The sequence below is a fragment of the Mercurialis annua genome, linkage group LG1-X (genome assembly GCF_937616625.2).
Source record: "Mercurialis annua linkage group LG1-X, ddMerAnnu1.2, whole genome shotgun sequence".
Classification (NCBI taxonomy): Eukaryota; Viridiplantae; Streptophyta; class Magnoliopsida; order Malpighiales; family Euphorbiaceae; genus Mercurialis; species Mercurialis annua.
In genome coordinates this window covers 63309212-63324294 of record NC_065570.1, presented here as the reverse complement: position 1 = coordinate 63324294, position 15083 = coordinate 63309212, and the positions used below count along the sequence as shown (strand labels likewise).

Sequence of the window (15083 nt, the reverse complement as noted above, 5' to 3'; positions counted from 1 at the left end):
TGACAATAATAATCTTCTTCTAATTATCAAGTAGTCTTTAAATGTCTGTTTGGACTTTGGATAGAGGTTAAAAACTAAAAATATTATAGTTACCCTATGTTGTAGTGTAAAAAAACAAATCTAATTATTAGATTATTATTAATTAGTGTCTTTGCTCCACAAGAAGACAAAATGGGTCCTTAGCTCAGTGGTAGAGCATTTGACTGCAGATCAAGAGGTCACCGGTTCGAACCCGGTAGGGCCCTTTTTAAACAAATAAATTGTTTTTAAGAATATTACTAAATATCGCATTTAAATTACTAAATATCGCTTCTTTTTTTTATCTCCCTGCTTTTTTTTATTTCAAAAAAAAAACTAAATGATTTTCTCCGAAAACATCTCCTCAAGGGGAGACTTTCTCGAAAAACGTCTCTCCAATATATATTTTATTTTTAGACTAATTATATATCAATATAATTTTTTTAAAAGTGGTCAAGTGATCACTATTTTATTCATGTGGTTTTGTTGTATATTTATTAAATTTCATTGATCCCTTGATTTCATCTCTAACTCTAATAGTTGAATGTTAAACTCCGTAGACCATTAAACTTTTCTTAAATTATAGAATTTTTTTTAATAAAATGATCACTGAACTATATTTTTTGTTATAAAAATAATTCTGTTATTACGAAAAAATCACTAAACTTTTCGTGAGTTATAAAAAAATCGTTGAGTTATACTTTTTATTAAAAAGAGGTTACTAGACTACTATGTCCTTTTTTTGTAATTTTGGCTTGTCACATAAGCAAAAATGTTACGTTTTTGCATGAAAACGGTCCATTTTTTTTATAGGTGAATGCTTTCGAAATAAAAGGTATAATTTAGTGACCATTTTATGAGAATAATTTATTTAATAATCTTTCTGTAATTTGAGAAAAGCTCGGTGATTTACGGAAAACGACCCCGACAGCTGAATTCAACATGTTCTGAAAAAGAAATTACCATGAACAGTAAAATCTGCAGGAAAACAAATTATGTTATGACTCATGAGATTTGAGAGCACTTCTTTTACTTGATGGGAATATTTTATGCCTATTCACACCCAATATATAATTATAAGTTAATGTCATTATGTCTAGCCAATAAAACATTGAGTGTTCTCAATCTTCAGTTTTTTTAAAACAGAATCCCTAAAATAAGCCTAATGCATATTTCATATTTGCTCATTTCTCACTATCTACTAAGTATTTCCTACTCATGACAAATAAAACTTTGCAACCTTACCTTAAATTATGTTCTTAACTTTTCAAAATCCGGCAAAAATCGTTGACGTGTCACTATCCGGTTCGTTCGGACATGTTACTATCCGGTTGCTAACTCAGCGGAATTTCACCGAAGTTTTACTCGGTGTATCGATTTGGAAAAAATTAGTAGTTGGTGTATGAAAATGACGATTTTTAAACGGCATGATTAAAATGACAAAACATGTAAAGTTGATGAATTTTTATGACATTAACCCTATAATTAAATGTATATAATTATAATAGATAAAAAAATTACTCAAAATCGAATCAGTCTATTTAGTATTTTAATGTTTAAATTTGATTGATCATCACTTGACTTGAGTACTCAACTCGAGCTCAAAATGCTAAATATCGAACCGACTTCAAATATTTTTAGCAAGTTTTGGTTAGTTTGCGAGCTGCCTCGACTCAGTTACACAATAATGGTGGGACTGATAGCATCAATTACTATATAAGTATGTGATTGTAGAAGCTCTTAAATCACAAACTACTTGATCAATAACTCTCCATTATAATGTCTCCAATTTTAATTCTGTCTCGTTTATTTTTACTATGTGCAATAATTCTCTCATCTTCTACAATTGCAGAACTGTCAAATATTCCAATACTTAGTCCAATAGGACCAAGAATTTTACAAAACCCTAAAAAAACATTTGTGTCTGAATCAGTTTCTGAAGATTTAGAAACATATTTCTACAACCAAACACTTGATCACTTCAACTATAATCCTCAAAGTTATCAAACTTTCCAGCAAAGATATGTTATTAATTCTAAGTTTTGGGGTGGTGCTGATTCTGATTCACCAATCTTTGTTTATTTTGGAGCAGAAGCACCGTTAGATGGTGATCTAACGGCTATTGGTTTTCTTGATGATAATGCTGCTCAAATCAATGCTCTTTTGGTATATATAGAGGTATAATATTTAGTCAATATATCTATGTTGCACGGAAATTTTTCGAGTCATATAATGTTTTCGCGTTTCCTCTTTTTGAAAACAATTCCGAAACTCTGAAATCCTATATTTATAACCTACTTTTATAAAGAATACAGTTTTACCATTTTTATTTCGACCTTTTTGTTTTCGTATTGCATAGGTTAATAGTCTCAATGTTTTCTTGTTGCTATAGTTCATATCTATGTTGAAAGGAAAGTTCTGGATTCCTATACGTTTCCTCGTGACCAATCTGTTTCCGAAACGATTCTGAAACTCTAAAAACTATTTTTTGTAAATTAAAATAGCTAACCATTTTCCGTTTCAGGATTTTTGTTTCCGTGCTACTTGATGTTTTCGCGTTGCTATTTTGAATTGATTGCTTATATATACTTTAATTACATTGTATCAGCATAGATTCTATGGACAATCAATCCCATTTGGCTCCCAAGAAGAAGCATTGAAGAATTCAAGCATTCGTGGATATTTTAATTCTGCTCAAGCTATTGCAGACTATGCAGAAATCATTATTCATATCAAGAAAAAGCGGAAAGCTGAAAATTCTCCGGTTATTGTTATCGGAGGATCATACGGTGGAAGTAAGTGACCGCTTATTGTCTATGTTGCACGAAAATTGGTCGAGTCCTATATTTAGACATTTCATTTCGATTTTTTTTTTAAAAAAATCTCAAACTTCATATGTATAATCTATACTTGAAAACACTTTGCTGTATTTTTGTAGCAGCATTTTTTATTTCAAACTTTTATTTTTGTTCCGTTTAACGTAATTTATTAATTTTCACAACTATTTCATTGAACTTAATATTCTTATTTTATGCCTATTTGTATATAATTTTTGTTTTTTCTTTGTTTAATTTTATAGTGTTGGCTTCATGGTTTCGACTTAAATACCCTCACATAGCTCTTGGAGCTTTGGCATCATCAGCACCTATTCTTTACTTTGATGATATTACCCCTCAGGATGGATACTATTCTATTGTTTCCAAGGATTTCAGGGTATGTTTTTCGTTTATTTGGCGACCATGTTATATGAAAATTTATTGAGTTTTATGTTTTGGTATTTTATTTCCGTTTCTGAAAACGCTTCTAAAAATCAAAAGGTTTATTTTTAGAATTTATTCTTAAAAATATATTTTGTTGTTTTTAGTTTTGACGTTTTCCGCCTTAGTATTATGACACAGCTTGGCGGGTTAATTTTGAATGAACTCGAACTCATAACCGTACAATCATGACTGTTTTTATGTCACAAAAACTTTACGAGTCCTACATTTTGACATTTTCATTTTCGTTTCTGAATATTCTTCTAAAATTCTGAAACTCCATAAAATATTTTTTCGCCCTACTGATATTTCCGTTTTCAATACACACCCAAAGGCTTACATGTTTTCCCACTTGCAGGAAGCTAGTGAGAGTTGCTATCAAACAATACAAAAATCATGGGCAGAAATTGATCAAGTTGCTTCTATGCCTAATGGCCTTCAAATTTTAAGCAAGAAATTCAAGACTTGCAAGTAATAATCAACTTTTGCCAATTTTTAATTCCGGAACTTTTCTTGCAACTATAAATGTATAAATTAAGGTTAACTCCAATAAAACACATATTAAATTTTTGATATATTTTTATTAATATGGACGCCGAAAATTTATAGAAAATTTTACCTTATGGTGTGCACATCAGAAAAAATATATTAAAAATTTAAATTCGATGTTATAATTGCACAAGACGCTAATGTTTATAATTTTGTTTGCCATTAACCCTACACATTATGATTGATTGCAATAATTTCTCCTCTCTATTTTAGACCATTGACTGATTCTGATGAACTAAAAGACCAATTGGACACAATGTATGCGAGTGCTGCACAATACAATAGACCAGCACCAACGTATCCAGTTGACCTAATCTGCAAGGGCATAGATGGAATAACAAGTAATGATACTCTTGATAAAATATTTGGTGGAATTGTTTCTTATAAAGGAAAAAGATTATGCTATATTAATCCACCCACTAATGTCTCTCAAACAGCATTTGGTTGGAGATGGCAGGTATGCATTAATTCCACTATCACCATTTTTTTTAATTATCTTTTTTTATTTGTCGAATTATACACTTCTTTTAGTTAGACAATGTAAAATCATGACATCCAGATTATATCCCACAAAATTGTAATGTTTGAAGCATTAATTTAATATTTAGACCAATTGGTCGGACCTATTCAATTGAAATCAGTAGATAATTCGGTTTAAAAGAAGGTGAAACCTATATATTTCAGTCGGTTCAAGGTTTGACCGGTTTTCGAGATGTTTGATTGATCTTATTGAAATTAAACAGCTAGATAGTAAAATGGTGGCCTATCTATAGTTTGAATATCGATTCAATTTTTAAGATTATGATGTTAAGATAAAAAATATAATATTACTTCCTATTTATATTAAAAAGATATGAGCTGCTTATTTGATAAGAATTTCTTGAATATATACGCCTTAATTATATTATTATGCCACATAAAATTGATTGATAAAAGGTTTAAATAAAAAATTATCGATCCTTTTTCTATTTTTAATGTTTTAACAAAATTGAAGTCAAAATACTTTTAAATAAATTATATCTCAATTAAGTAAAGCATATGAATATTAACTAGATCGGATCAAGATTTTGACATTGATGATCAGGCAATGTACTAAAATTAAAAGGTTATATTAGGAATGTGCATTTGATTGATTTTTTTTGTTTTTTTTATTTAAATTCATTATGTACTAAAAATAACTAAAAGTTTTTATTTGTAATATACAAATGAATTGAATTTTTTTAATTTTTTTTTATATAATTTCATACGAACTTATTATTCAGTTTGGTCCATATAGGTAATCATATACAAAATAAATTATTTCTCATAATGATTAATACTTTTGGAGTATTTTGCATATAACTTGGGTGGATGTTGATAGACATGTAGTGAGATGGTGATACCAATTGGGATAGGCAATGACACAATGTTCCCACCGTTACCGTTTGATCTCAATGTTCACAATAAGAACTGCAACCACTTGTATGGGATTACACCTCGTCCTCATTGGGTCACTACCTACTATGGAGGTCATGTATGTTTTTTTTTTCTTTTTTCTTTTTATAATTAAAGAAGGAATAGTATTTGCGGAAACTTAGAACTCACGACTTAGCAGCATACTGCTCAGCATTTACACTATTTGATAATTGTTTTTTGTTTCATTGTACTTATTAAAAAAAAGATCAAATAGTATTATACATCTATAATTTTTATGCTTTAAAAACAAATATTATTTTTAAAAAAAGTTAAATAGTATTATTAGTCAATTTAGTGAGTTAAAATAAATATATTTAACACTAAACATCACTATACTTATAATCAAGCTATTTATTGTTTATTCTTTTGTATTGCAGAGCATTAAATTGATTCTTCAGAGGTTTGGGAGCAACATTATTTTCTCCAATGGACTAAAAGATCCTTACAGTAGTGGCGGGTAAACATAAATTTAAAAAAAGACAGATATTTTAGTGATTTGTATTTTCTGATGGGTTCATAATTTGCTCTATTTTTCTATAATTACAGGGTGTTGGAAAACATATCAGACACTATTCTTGCAGTTCATACAGCCAATGGTATACTCATATATAACTCCTTACATATCAAACTGAAAAGGAAAATAAAATCAATAGTAGTTAGATAGTATAATTTGGATAAAATAATATTTGAATCCACAAACTTATATAGTAAACTCAATTAGGTTCAATTTCGGTCAAATGAACTCAACAAAGGTTCATTTCACCCTTCTAAAGTAGATCAAAATTGTCCAACTTTGCATTTTTAATGTAAAAAAAAAAAAAATCATAGCTCGTCAGTTTTAACTCGGTTTACACCATAATTTAACGTCACCAGACGGATACATTTGACAAACTATTAGTTACTTTTGTTAAAAGATATAAATATTTTTATCTAATGTGCTAAGTTGGAGGAGTAAAATGAATTTTTGATGATTTCATATAAAATGATTCTAAATTTTCTTATTGTGCCAGATTTATTTAACTTTTTTTTTAAATGCAGCTATATGAAAATAATTTGGCAAAATTGGATCTATTTGATTCTGCTACGCTAGATTTTGATTCTGCAACAAGTCTATAGACAGAAACACCATTCTCTCGTAAAAAATGTGTGATTTTGAAGTATATTTTTTATTTAATTTTATTTGGGCAGGGTCTCATTGCTTGGATATACTTGTAGCAAATGCTACAACAGATCCAGAATGGTTGCTTGCGCAACGAAAAACCGAGATCAATATAATCCGAAGATGGATCGATAAATACTACGATAATCTACGTATTACCGATGAAAAAACCACAACAAAGCTTTTGTAATACAAAAATTGAAAGATAAATAAAGTCAGAAATTGTTTGTGTAGAACTATGGATAATTGCAAAGATCAACAGCACTAAGCTCAGTTCAAAGAAACAAAAGACTTCCAATTTGTATCAAATTGGTATTTGTTTGTGGTGGTATGCAAATATAAGGGTGTAAACGAGTTGAGTCATGTCGAGTATTGAGAAAATCGAAATTGACTTGTTTACTTTGGAGTCCAGTTTCGAATTTATGTATCAAGTATTTCTCGAGCTTATCAAAAGCTCACGAGCTTAACGAGTTTGATCAAATCTCATTTTTATTTAATAAATTTAAATCAAAATAAATTATTTAAAAATTTAATTAAAAATTTAAATACTATATTTCTTTATACATATAAATAAATTTCAATTGTCTATATTATATTTATTTTTTAACAAAAAATATAAAAATTAAATATTTAAGGTTTAAAATTAGAATAATAATATATCAAATTAGCATATAATTATATAAACGAGCTTACTTACGATCTTTCGAGTCGAGTATCACTAAGATTGAGATTAACTCGTTACTAACGACCCTTAAAAATTCTAACTCCAGTCAGTTTAATTGAGCCGAGTTTCAAGTAGCTTGCGAGCGAGATTTTAAACCCCTATGCAAAAACCGAACTGAACTGTATAACATAACCAAATCGATACATTTAATTTGGTTTGATAATACAAAAAAAATTAATTCAGTTCGCTTTGGTATTAGACATCAAAAAGATAATTAATTTCGTTGCAAACGGAACCAAAATCGAATTTATCGATACCGATCACAAAAGACCAACTTGCCTCCTTTCATGCACAAACCTTGTTCACCAACTGAATTAACTACCTTCCCATAATTGTACCTCAACGGCATCCTTCCCAACAATTTATGAAACTCAGTTATGCACTCCCCTCTCCTCTTCCTATGCTCCCCGACTCTGCTGCTCAACCCGACTGCTTGCACCGTACTCCCCTCTCCATCCTCAAATCCAAATTGTCCATTATTGTCTTCATTACGGGCATCTCCCCAATCTCGGACCCTCTCTGCCCCTACCAATATCGGCCCTATGTTTACGTTGTCGGCTACCACAAAATTCATCAGTATATCCTCACAGTTTTGCATTCTACCGACGATCTTCCTCATTTCCGCCATTTTTGATCCACCCTTGCAACTATATTCGTATAAATATTGGTTTTTCAAGATCATGAATTTTGTGAGCATGATCGAGTATTTATTCGGATGCACCGTGTAAATCCATTTCCTTGCGAATAAATCAAGATCGTGTGATCTAACAAAGAATCCAACTAGACGGTCAGGGTTCAACCTCCAAATCTTAAAAGCGAATTCGAAGGATTTAGGATCAACCTCCACATCATCATCACAGATCAAGACAGCTTGTGTATGTATCGATGATCTAGGGAGGAACCTGAGATTGAGGCTGCTTGAAGGTTGGCGGACTAGGGAGATGGTTGCAGAGCCAAAAGACGAGAGGGAGAGATTTTTTGCTAAGTGTGCCAGTGTTTGGACCGGAGTGGAAGGGTTTCCCCAAAGAATAAGCACTGATGAAACTAGCGGGGAGGCAGAGTAAGTGGCAGCAATTGTCTGAAGGAGAGGAATACGGGACTCGGAGTAACCATTTATAAGTACAGTGATTTGATCTGCTCGAAGAGCTCTTTGATCTAACTCATTTGAGGGGTTACATGGATCAAAGGGACGAGATGTTCTATGGGAAAGCACACCAAGAGGCAACAATAGCAATAAGCTTAAAAACAATAAAATAGTCACGACGAATGTGACTCTGTTTTGTACAATCATCTCCGATTGTAAGGTTTGGTGCATATATTAACATTGTCTTGATCAGTTAGAACTTGAAAGTATAGCAAATCAATAATGTTCTACTCATCAGAAATTGAAAGTGTAGCAAATCGGCATTAAAAGTACCTACAGAAAAACATCAAAAATTAGACATTATTACCAGATTTTACTCCAAGGACCCAAATTTACTCATTGGATTCCGTTGATTCAACAAGAGTTCATCTAATACCAACGACAAATGACCGATCTTACAATTTTGACATCATTAGTAGCAAATAAATACTGATGCATTAAGATAAAAATTCATTCAGTCTCACTCAAGCTCTTTAAAACAAAATCTTATGTTCACCGCAAGCAAATTTATAAGCCAGAAGACCATAATTCAACTTAATCAACTCTCCAAGTAAATGGTAACGTATGAACTTCCAAGGATGATCCCATTCTATAAAGCTACAAATTTTAACAATTTAACAAAAAAACTTGTCATTTCGTTATCGAAAAAGATCTCGCTGCGAGTATGAATTTAAGGTTAAACCTAATAAAATAACAGATATACCATCCGATAGTCATCGGTTCGGTCGATTAAATCGGCGGGGTAGATATTTTGCTCAGCCCTAGAATCTCATTATCATTTGCAATACTGCAAACTCTTCACCAAGTGTAAGTTACAGTCCATAAAAACAATCTCACAGCTAAAAATACTCAAATCAATTATACAGTAAGCTATTGAATGTAATGAAAATCAACTTGATCCGAAACTGCATCATTTCAAAATTACAACAAGATTCAATTCCAAAAAAAAGAAATCAGCTAACAATCAAGAATCATCAGTAAATAATAAGAAATTACCTTGATAGAGACAAAAAATGAATGAAGAGCAGTAACAAGGATTGGGATTTGTTTGTTGGGTTTAGTACATAATTATGCATACACAGATCTCGCTTCGGGAAGTCTCTATACCCCGCGTTTTATGCTCACTTGCAAAATAACAAACTATTTTTTGAGAGAAACTTACCATGACATCCCTGATATTTATTATCATTTACAGTTTCATCCTTCTTGTTTGAAAATCAAACAATATAGTTGTCAGTTTTTATTTCAAAAATATTTAATTTTAGTTTAGCCCTTCAATTATTTTTAATATAAGTATAAATACAAATTATATTTTATGATATTTAATAATTTAATACATTTCATTTAATTTTTCTATGTTTATTAGAGTTTCAAGTATTTAATTTTTTAAAATAATTTTTTAGGTTTTAATTTTTTTTGAATTTTAAAATGTAAGAGAAATAAAATAAAAATAAAATAATGATTAATAAAAATTAAAAAATTTAATTTAATTTAATTCTTTAAACTACCAGATCACATAAACTATTATATTTATATTAAATATAAGTCTTAAAGACTAACTTGAAGTTCAATTTTTTAATTAATTTTTAAAATTAATATAAAAAGGAATAAAAACATAAAACTATTAATAAAAATACAAATAAAAAATTGTTAAATTTAATTTATAGATAAAAGAGATAAAGTTGTAAATCATATTATACGTGAGGAGTGTCATAGTTATATGTTATGTTTTACTTTTTAAACTTTAAAATATAATTTGTTAAAAATGGTTATTTTTTTTATGTTGTTTTGTTTTGTTTAATAAGTTTAGTTTAATTGCAAAATATTTATTAAGTATCATAAGCTAATATAGGAACTTTAGAACTTAGAAGTGTTTTGCCATGAAAATATAAAAAAAGAAGAAAAAATAGAACAAAACGGAAACGACATGGAGTTTATTATGCGCTCCCCAATCAAATTTCGATCAGAGATTCATAATCTGATTTCGATCAGTCCTCAAATTAGGGTTTCTACCAGAGAAGGGTTTAATCAATTCAAAAGCCAATTCTGATAAAAAAAAAAAAAACATGTTAAGACTAAGTAGATTAACGAAACAAATGAATAACACAGCAAAATCTTCAATTTTGTTATCTCAAAATTATCAACTCAAAGATGCCATCATTACTGATCCTCTCCCTTCTGATCATCTCTTCCACAAATCTTCAAATCGATTTCTTGACATTTATCAGGTACTAATTAATTTCCATTATTGCCAATTTCCCATTTCTTGGAATATACTATTCTAATTTTTGTAATTTTATATTAATCTTTGCTTAATTGAGCTGATTTTTTTTTTGGGGGGGATTGAAAATGTTGCAGCTTGGAAATAAAGCAGCTATTGAGAAAGAGCGTGCGAGGCTGTAAGTGTTAATTTGTATCGTTCTTTTAATTTTGCGGAATTCGTTTGAAGAATACTTGATAAGATTTGTTGATGTAAATAACAGTGTTGATATTTGTTTTAAATTTGATTGATTTATTATAGTAATGATGTGATTTAGGGCAGTGCAGATGAGATGAATAGGGGTTATTTTGCTGATATTGCTGAGCTTAAGCAACACGGTGGTAAGGTATGTTATTTGCAAACTTATGTTTTAGGTGGTCTTCATTTTTAATTTTATTACACAGGTATGGATCTTAGGATCTGTGTTTCACGGAAATTTATTGAGTCCTACGTTTCGGTGTTCCGTTTGCGAAAACCTTATTTGAACTCCGAAACTTTAGATTGCAACCTATTCTTGCAAAAAATAGATAGTTTTGCCGTTTTTCATTCCAGCATTTCTTGTTTCTGTACAACATGGCTTAGGATTGTCAAGTGTGAGTTTTTCTTGATTACTTTCAATCATTATGAGCATATATATGACGAGACGCATATGGATTTTCTGAGATTGAGAATGACTACTATTTATGAAGGGAATGTGGAGGGAGGGTACAACGCGTTTCATTGATAGTTTGCAACCTTAGTTGGGTTTTCCGGGAGCAATTATTGCTGGTTTTATTTACTACTATATGTTTATAACTGAGATTGCTCCTGCACCCTGCAGTATGATCAGCTTGGTCACTATATAAACATTATGTCAGCTTATGTGCCTTTGTTGGAATGAAATAGTTAGTTTGTGATTGATGATTATGCAGATTGCGATGGCAAATAAAATAATAATTCCTGCAATGGCAGCCGTGAAGTTTCCCCACTTGGAAGTGAACGATTCTAAAGGTAACTTTTTGAAGTTGCCTATTGGGGCCAACGGAAATGCAGCTGATGCTACCGCAACTACTAATCCTAAAGCATCTTTAATTTGTCTTTCCTTTCGGGCAAGCTCTCAGGTATTGAATTTGAACATATGTTTGTTACATAGCTTTTGTAAACCTGTTGTGATGTTCCCTACGGGCCTACAGCATCTTTTGTTTTCCTCTGTTTTTTATTGTTGTTCTTATGAAGCGTTTACGTAGATTTTTCAGAATCTATATAAGTAATAAATTTCTGGCTAGAACTGTAAGAGAAATAAATAATAATGGTTAGGGCTATCGTATATAGTTTAAGTAAGCATTCAATTACTTTTTCACAGGCAATGGTTGACTCCTGGACAACACCTTTCCTAAATGTTTTTCATGATGCGGATAATATTCATCTCTATGAGGTACTAAACTGCTCTATACTTTTAATTGCTTAAACAATAAGGAATTCGAAGGGATAATACTGTAAGTAGAACAGTTTGCTTTTTGGGTGACATTATTTAGCTAAAAGCGCGACGAGGATATCGGTTATACCACTTTTACGTTTCAGATTCTCATGATTGTTTAGATATTAAAGGTGCATGCTATCCTTAATTATCAGGATTACACTTTCAGGTCTCATTTATAGACTCATGGCTCTTATGTCGGAATCCAATCAAGCGTCTGCTGCTCCGGATAATGAGGAAATCTAGTACCGATGCAAACAATGCACTCCAGAAGCAGATTGTATATTCATTTGGTGACCATTATTACTTCAGAAAAGAACTTAAAATATTGAACCTTCTCACCGGGTATTAAAGCTTTTCGCTTCGTAATCTATGCCTTTGATTACTGAAATCAGTTTGTTTTGAATATATGCTTTATTATTGTCACTTCTCTGCAGTTATATTTTCCTGCTCGACAAGTTTGGTAGAATAAGATGGCAGGGCTCTGGATTGGCTGCAGAAGACGAGCTATCCTCTCTCATCTCTTGCATGTCGTTTTTATTGGACGAGAAATGAGGTTAGTGAGAAGTAGTGCTGCCTTGATTTTGAATACTCTATGATCACAATCCTAAAATTTAGTTGCAAGTAGGTATCGCACTTGTAATTTAGAAATAAGCAAACATCTTATAATCCTGATATTACTTTTTGTTTTTTAATCTGTGTTTGAAGAATATAACATTTTAATGATAAGTACTATAACCCAGACTTTAAGTTACAACTTACAATTTAGTAATTCATAGATAGAAATAAAATTCAATTTAGGCCCTCAACGTTTTAATTTAAATTAGTCCATAAATATTATTATTACGTCAACTTTTTTTGGACTAATTTAAACTAAAAATTAGTTGAGGGGATAAGTTAAATCACTTAAGCCATTTGATGATATCTAACATTTACGAAAGGAGAAACAATTAAATAGCTTAAACATTAGGGAAAAGTATTTCATTATTGAATTTTGATATCATTGAAGGATTTAGTTGATTAAAAAACATAATTTAGCCCCTCAATTTATTTTTAGTTGAAATTATTCCATAGTTATTATAAATACATAACATAATTTTTTTTATTTTGGACTAATTTAAACTAAAAATAAGTTGGGGAGAATAAATTAAAGGCTTAAATGCATAAAAAATCATCAACTTTCGCGTATTTTTGGTATTTAGCATGCACTTTTAATTTTGGCATACAAATACATGAACTTTCAAAATTTTGCAATAATGACACCGACACTGTTTTGGCTGTAAAACCGCGCCGTTTTGGATGTGAAACGGCACCGTTTTGAATAAAAAAATGCAAACGTGATACATAATTTCAGATTTGGAACGTTCACGTTAAATATGCAAAAATCAAAAGTTCATGTTAAGTACCAAAAACACGCGGAAATTGGTGATGTTTTATGCATTTAAGCGTAAATTAAACTTTATTTTTTATCAATTAAACTATTTGAGAATATCAAAATTTACGAAAAGGGAAACAATTAACTAACTTAAACTTGAGGGGAAAGTAATTTACTTTTAGAAGTACATGTATGAAGTAAGAATAACCTAAAGTCTGGATATCTCTCTTATAATTTGCAGGGATTGGCCTATGAAGACAATCTTTCTGTTCTTTTTATTCATTTGAATTCTTTCTCCAACTTCTTGAGTTGAGTTGCAATGCAATAGTTGGTTTAATAATCTTAAACTATAAATACGGAAAAAGATTTTGAACCTGTTTGGTTCAACTGTTGCGGTTATTGTTGGAACTGTTTGATGACTAGGGGCTGCACTGGAAAAAATCAACCAAAAAATTAAACCGTTTCCAATTAAAAATAATCGATTTCACTCATTTATTATAAAAAAAATTAAGTAAATTAGTCGGTTTAGTTTTAAATTTTGAAAAATTTAAAAATAAAAAATGAACTATTCATATGTAATCTAATTTTCTTTAATAACATTATAATTTTTATGTATTCAAGGGTTAAAAATAAAAAAAATGTATAGTAGAAACTATCAGAGTTCGAGAGTCGTCAGGTTAGATAAAGAGTCTATCGTTCTCCCAAGTGCAAATTGAAATAGAATGCTTGAATAATGTCGTCCAAACGTTTCATACTAGTGATCATAACTTCCTATTTTGATGACATTTTGTTTAATTGTCATAGTGTGTTATATGCAATGAGTTATTATTCTGTTATATATGTTAAATGATCAGCAGCTCATATTTTTAAAATCCATTTTTTTTTGTGGAGAGTATGCATATCCACCTCCATTTTTCATTAATGTTCTTCAATTTGATTAAGTTTAATAATATCTTATTGATTTATAAAATTTATTCTAAATGTAATTTCTAAATTTATTAGAAATGTAATTTCTAAATTTATTATTTAATTGTTTTTTAGAAGGAAAATTGCTTATCGTATTCCGGTAAAACTAAAAATCAAACCGAATTAACTTTTATTTGTGTATTTATAAGTTTTTTTAAAATTCTTTTTTTTTTAATTCACTTCCAAACAGAACAAAAATGAATTAAAAAAAAAGTAGAATAATATAATTGAGAGCCCTATAACAAACTTGCTAACGGCAAAGAGATACCACCAAGCAAGAACATGGAAGACGCATGAAAAAATATTATTTGTACATATCATGTTCCAAGTTTTTAGTTTGGTAGCATATTATAGGTGAAGCATATTGGCATCGTCAGCCAAATAAAATTGATATTTAAGCTATGTATAATTATTAATTTTATGACCTATCAAAATTGGTTGGCACATCTCTTGCAAGAAAAGTTGAGCATCAGTAGGTACATAAGGAAGATAAAAACTTTGTGGGTAATTTATATAGGATATGAATCCCCTTCAAAAAGAAAATATAGGATATTATAAATCACTAGTTAAGCTAAAAGAATTTTTGTTGGTCTAATAAATAAATAAAATTAAACCTTCTTAACTTTTTATAAATTTCATCAAAATTTTAAATGTTTGCAATTTTAACTCGTTTTTAGCCGATTCGCTTTAATTAAGCTAAAATTACTAAAAATTAGAACT

General features: G+C 30.0%; 3 protein-coding genes and 1 non-coding gene across 8 annotated transcripts; 3 read left to right on the top strand and 1 right to left on the bottom strand.

Moving 5' to 3' along the window:
- The first annotated feature begins 173 nt into the window (after positions 1-173).
- On the top strand, positions 174-245 carry TRNAC-GCA (transfer RNA cysteine (anticodon GCA)). The gene has a single exon. It is a non-coding gene; the product is annotated as a tRNA-Cys (tRNA).
- Positions 246-1751: 1506 nt separating this feature from the next.
- On the top strand, positions 1752-6911 carry LOC126674339 (uncharacterized). 3 transcript variants are annotated; one of them, XM_050368778.1, is made up of 9 exons: positions 1755-2196; positions 2627-2813; positions 3098-3231; positions 3634-3746; positions 4038-4281; positions 5185-5337; positions 5657-5736; positions 5826-5875; positions 6468-6911. In XM_050368778.1, exons 1-9 carry the CDS (start codon positions 1798-1800, stop codon positions 6626-6628), a joined length of 1521 nt encoding a protein of 506 aa, XP_050224735.1. In that variant the 5' UTR covers positions 1755-1797; the 3' UTR covers positions 6629-6911. The 3 variants fall into 3 exon arrangements, 2 of the variants coding, with proteins under 2 accessions (XP_050224744.1, XP_050224735.1); XR_007639512.2 differs by lacking the exon at positions 6468-6911 and having other exon boundaries at positions 1752-2196; positions 5185-5332; positions 5826-5845; XM_050368787.2 differs by lacking the exon at positions 5185-5337 and having other exon boundaries at positions 1752-2196.
- A 352-nt stretch (positions 6912-7263) lies between these two features.
- Positions 7264-9451, bottom strand: LOC126666168 (glycosyltransferase family protein 64 C3). The gene is made up of 2 exons (XM_050359159.2): positions 9303-9451; positions 7264-8579 (listed from the first exon to the last, which is right to left on the bottom strand). The coding sequence occupies exon 2, from the start codon at positions 8475-8477 to the stop codon at positions 7410-7412; it is 1068 nt and encodes a 355-aa protein (XP_050215116.1). The 5' UTR covers positions 8478-8579; positions 9303-9451; the 3' UTR covers positions 7264-7409.
- An 808-nt stretch (positions 9452-10259) lies between these two features.
- LOC126665717 (mitochondrial ATPase complex subunit ATP10) lies at positions 10260-13816 on the top strand. 3 transcript variants are annotated; one of them, XM_050358616.2, is made up of 8 exons: positions 10261-10534; positions 10665-10705; positions 10854-10912; positions 11478-11666; positions 11909-11980; positions 12192-12367; positions 12460-12578; positions 13639-13816. In XM_050358616.2, the coding sequence occupies exons 1-7, from the start codon at positions 10458-10460 to the stop codon at positions 12575-12577; spliced, it is 732 nt and encodes a 243-aa protein (XP_050214573.1). In that variant the 5' UTR covers positions 10261-10457; the 3' UTR covers position 12578; positions 13639-13816. The 3 variants fall into 3 exon arrangements, with proteins under 3 accessions (XP_050214563.1, XP_050214573.1, XP_050214555.1); XM_050358598.2 differs by having other exon boundaries at positions 10849-10912; XM_050358606.2 differs by lacking the exon at positions 13639-13816 and having other exon boundaries at positions 10260-10534; positions 10849-10912; positions 12460-12697.
- The last annotated feature ends 1267 nt before the right edge of the window (positions 13817-15083 follow it).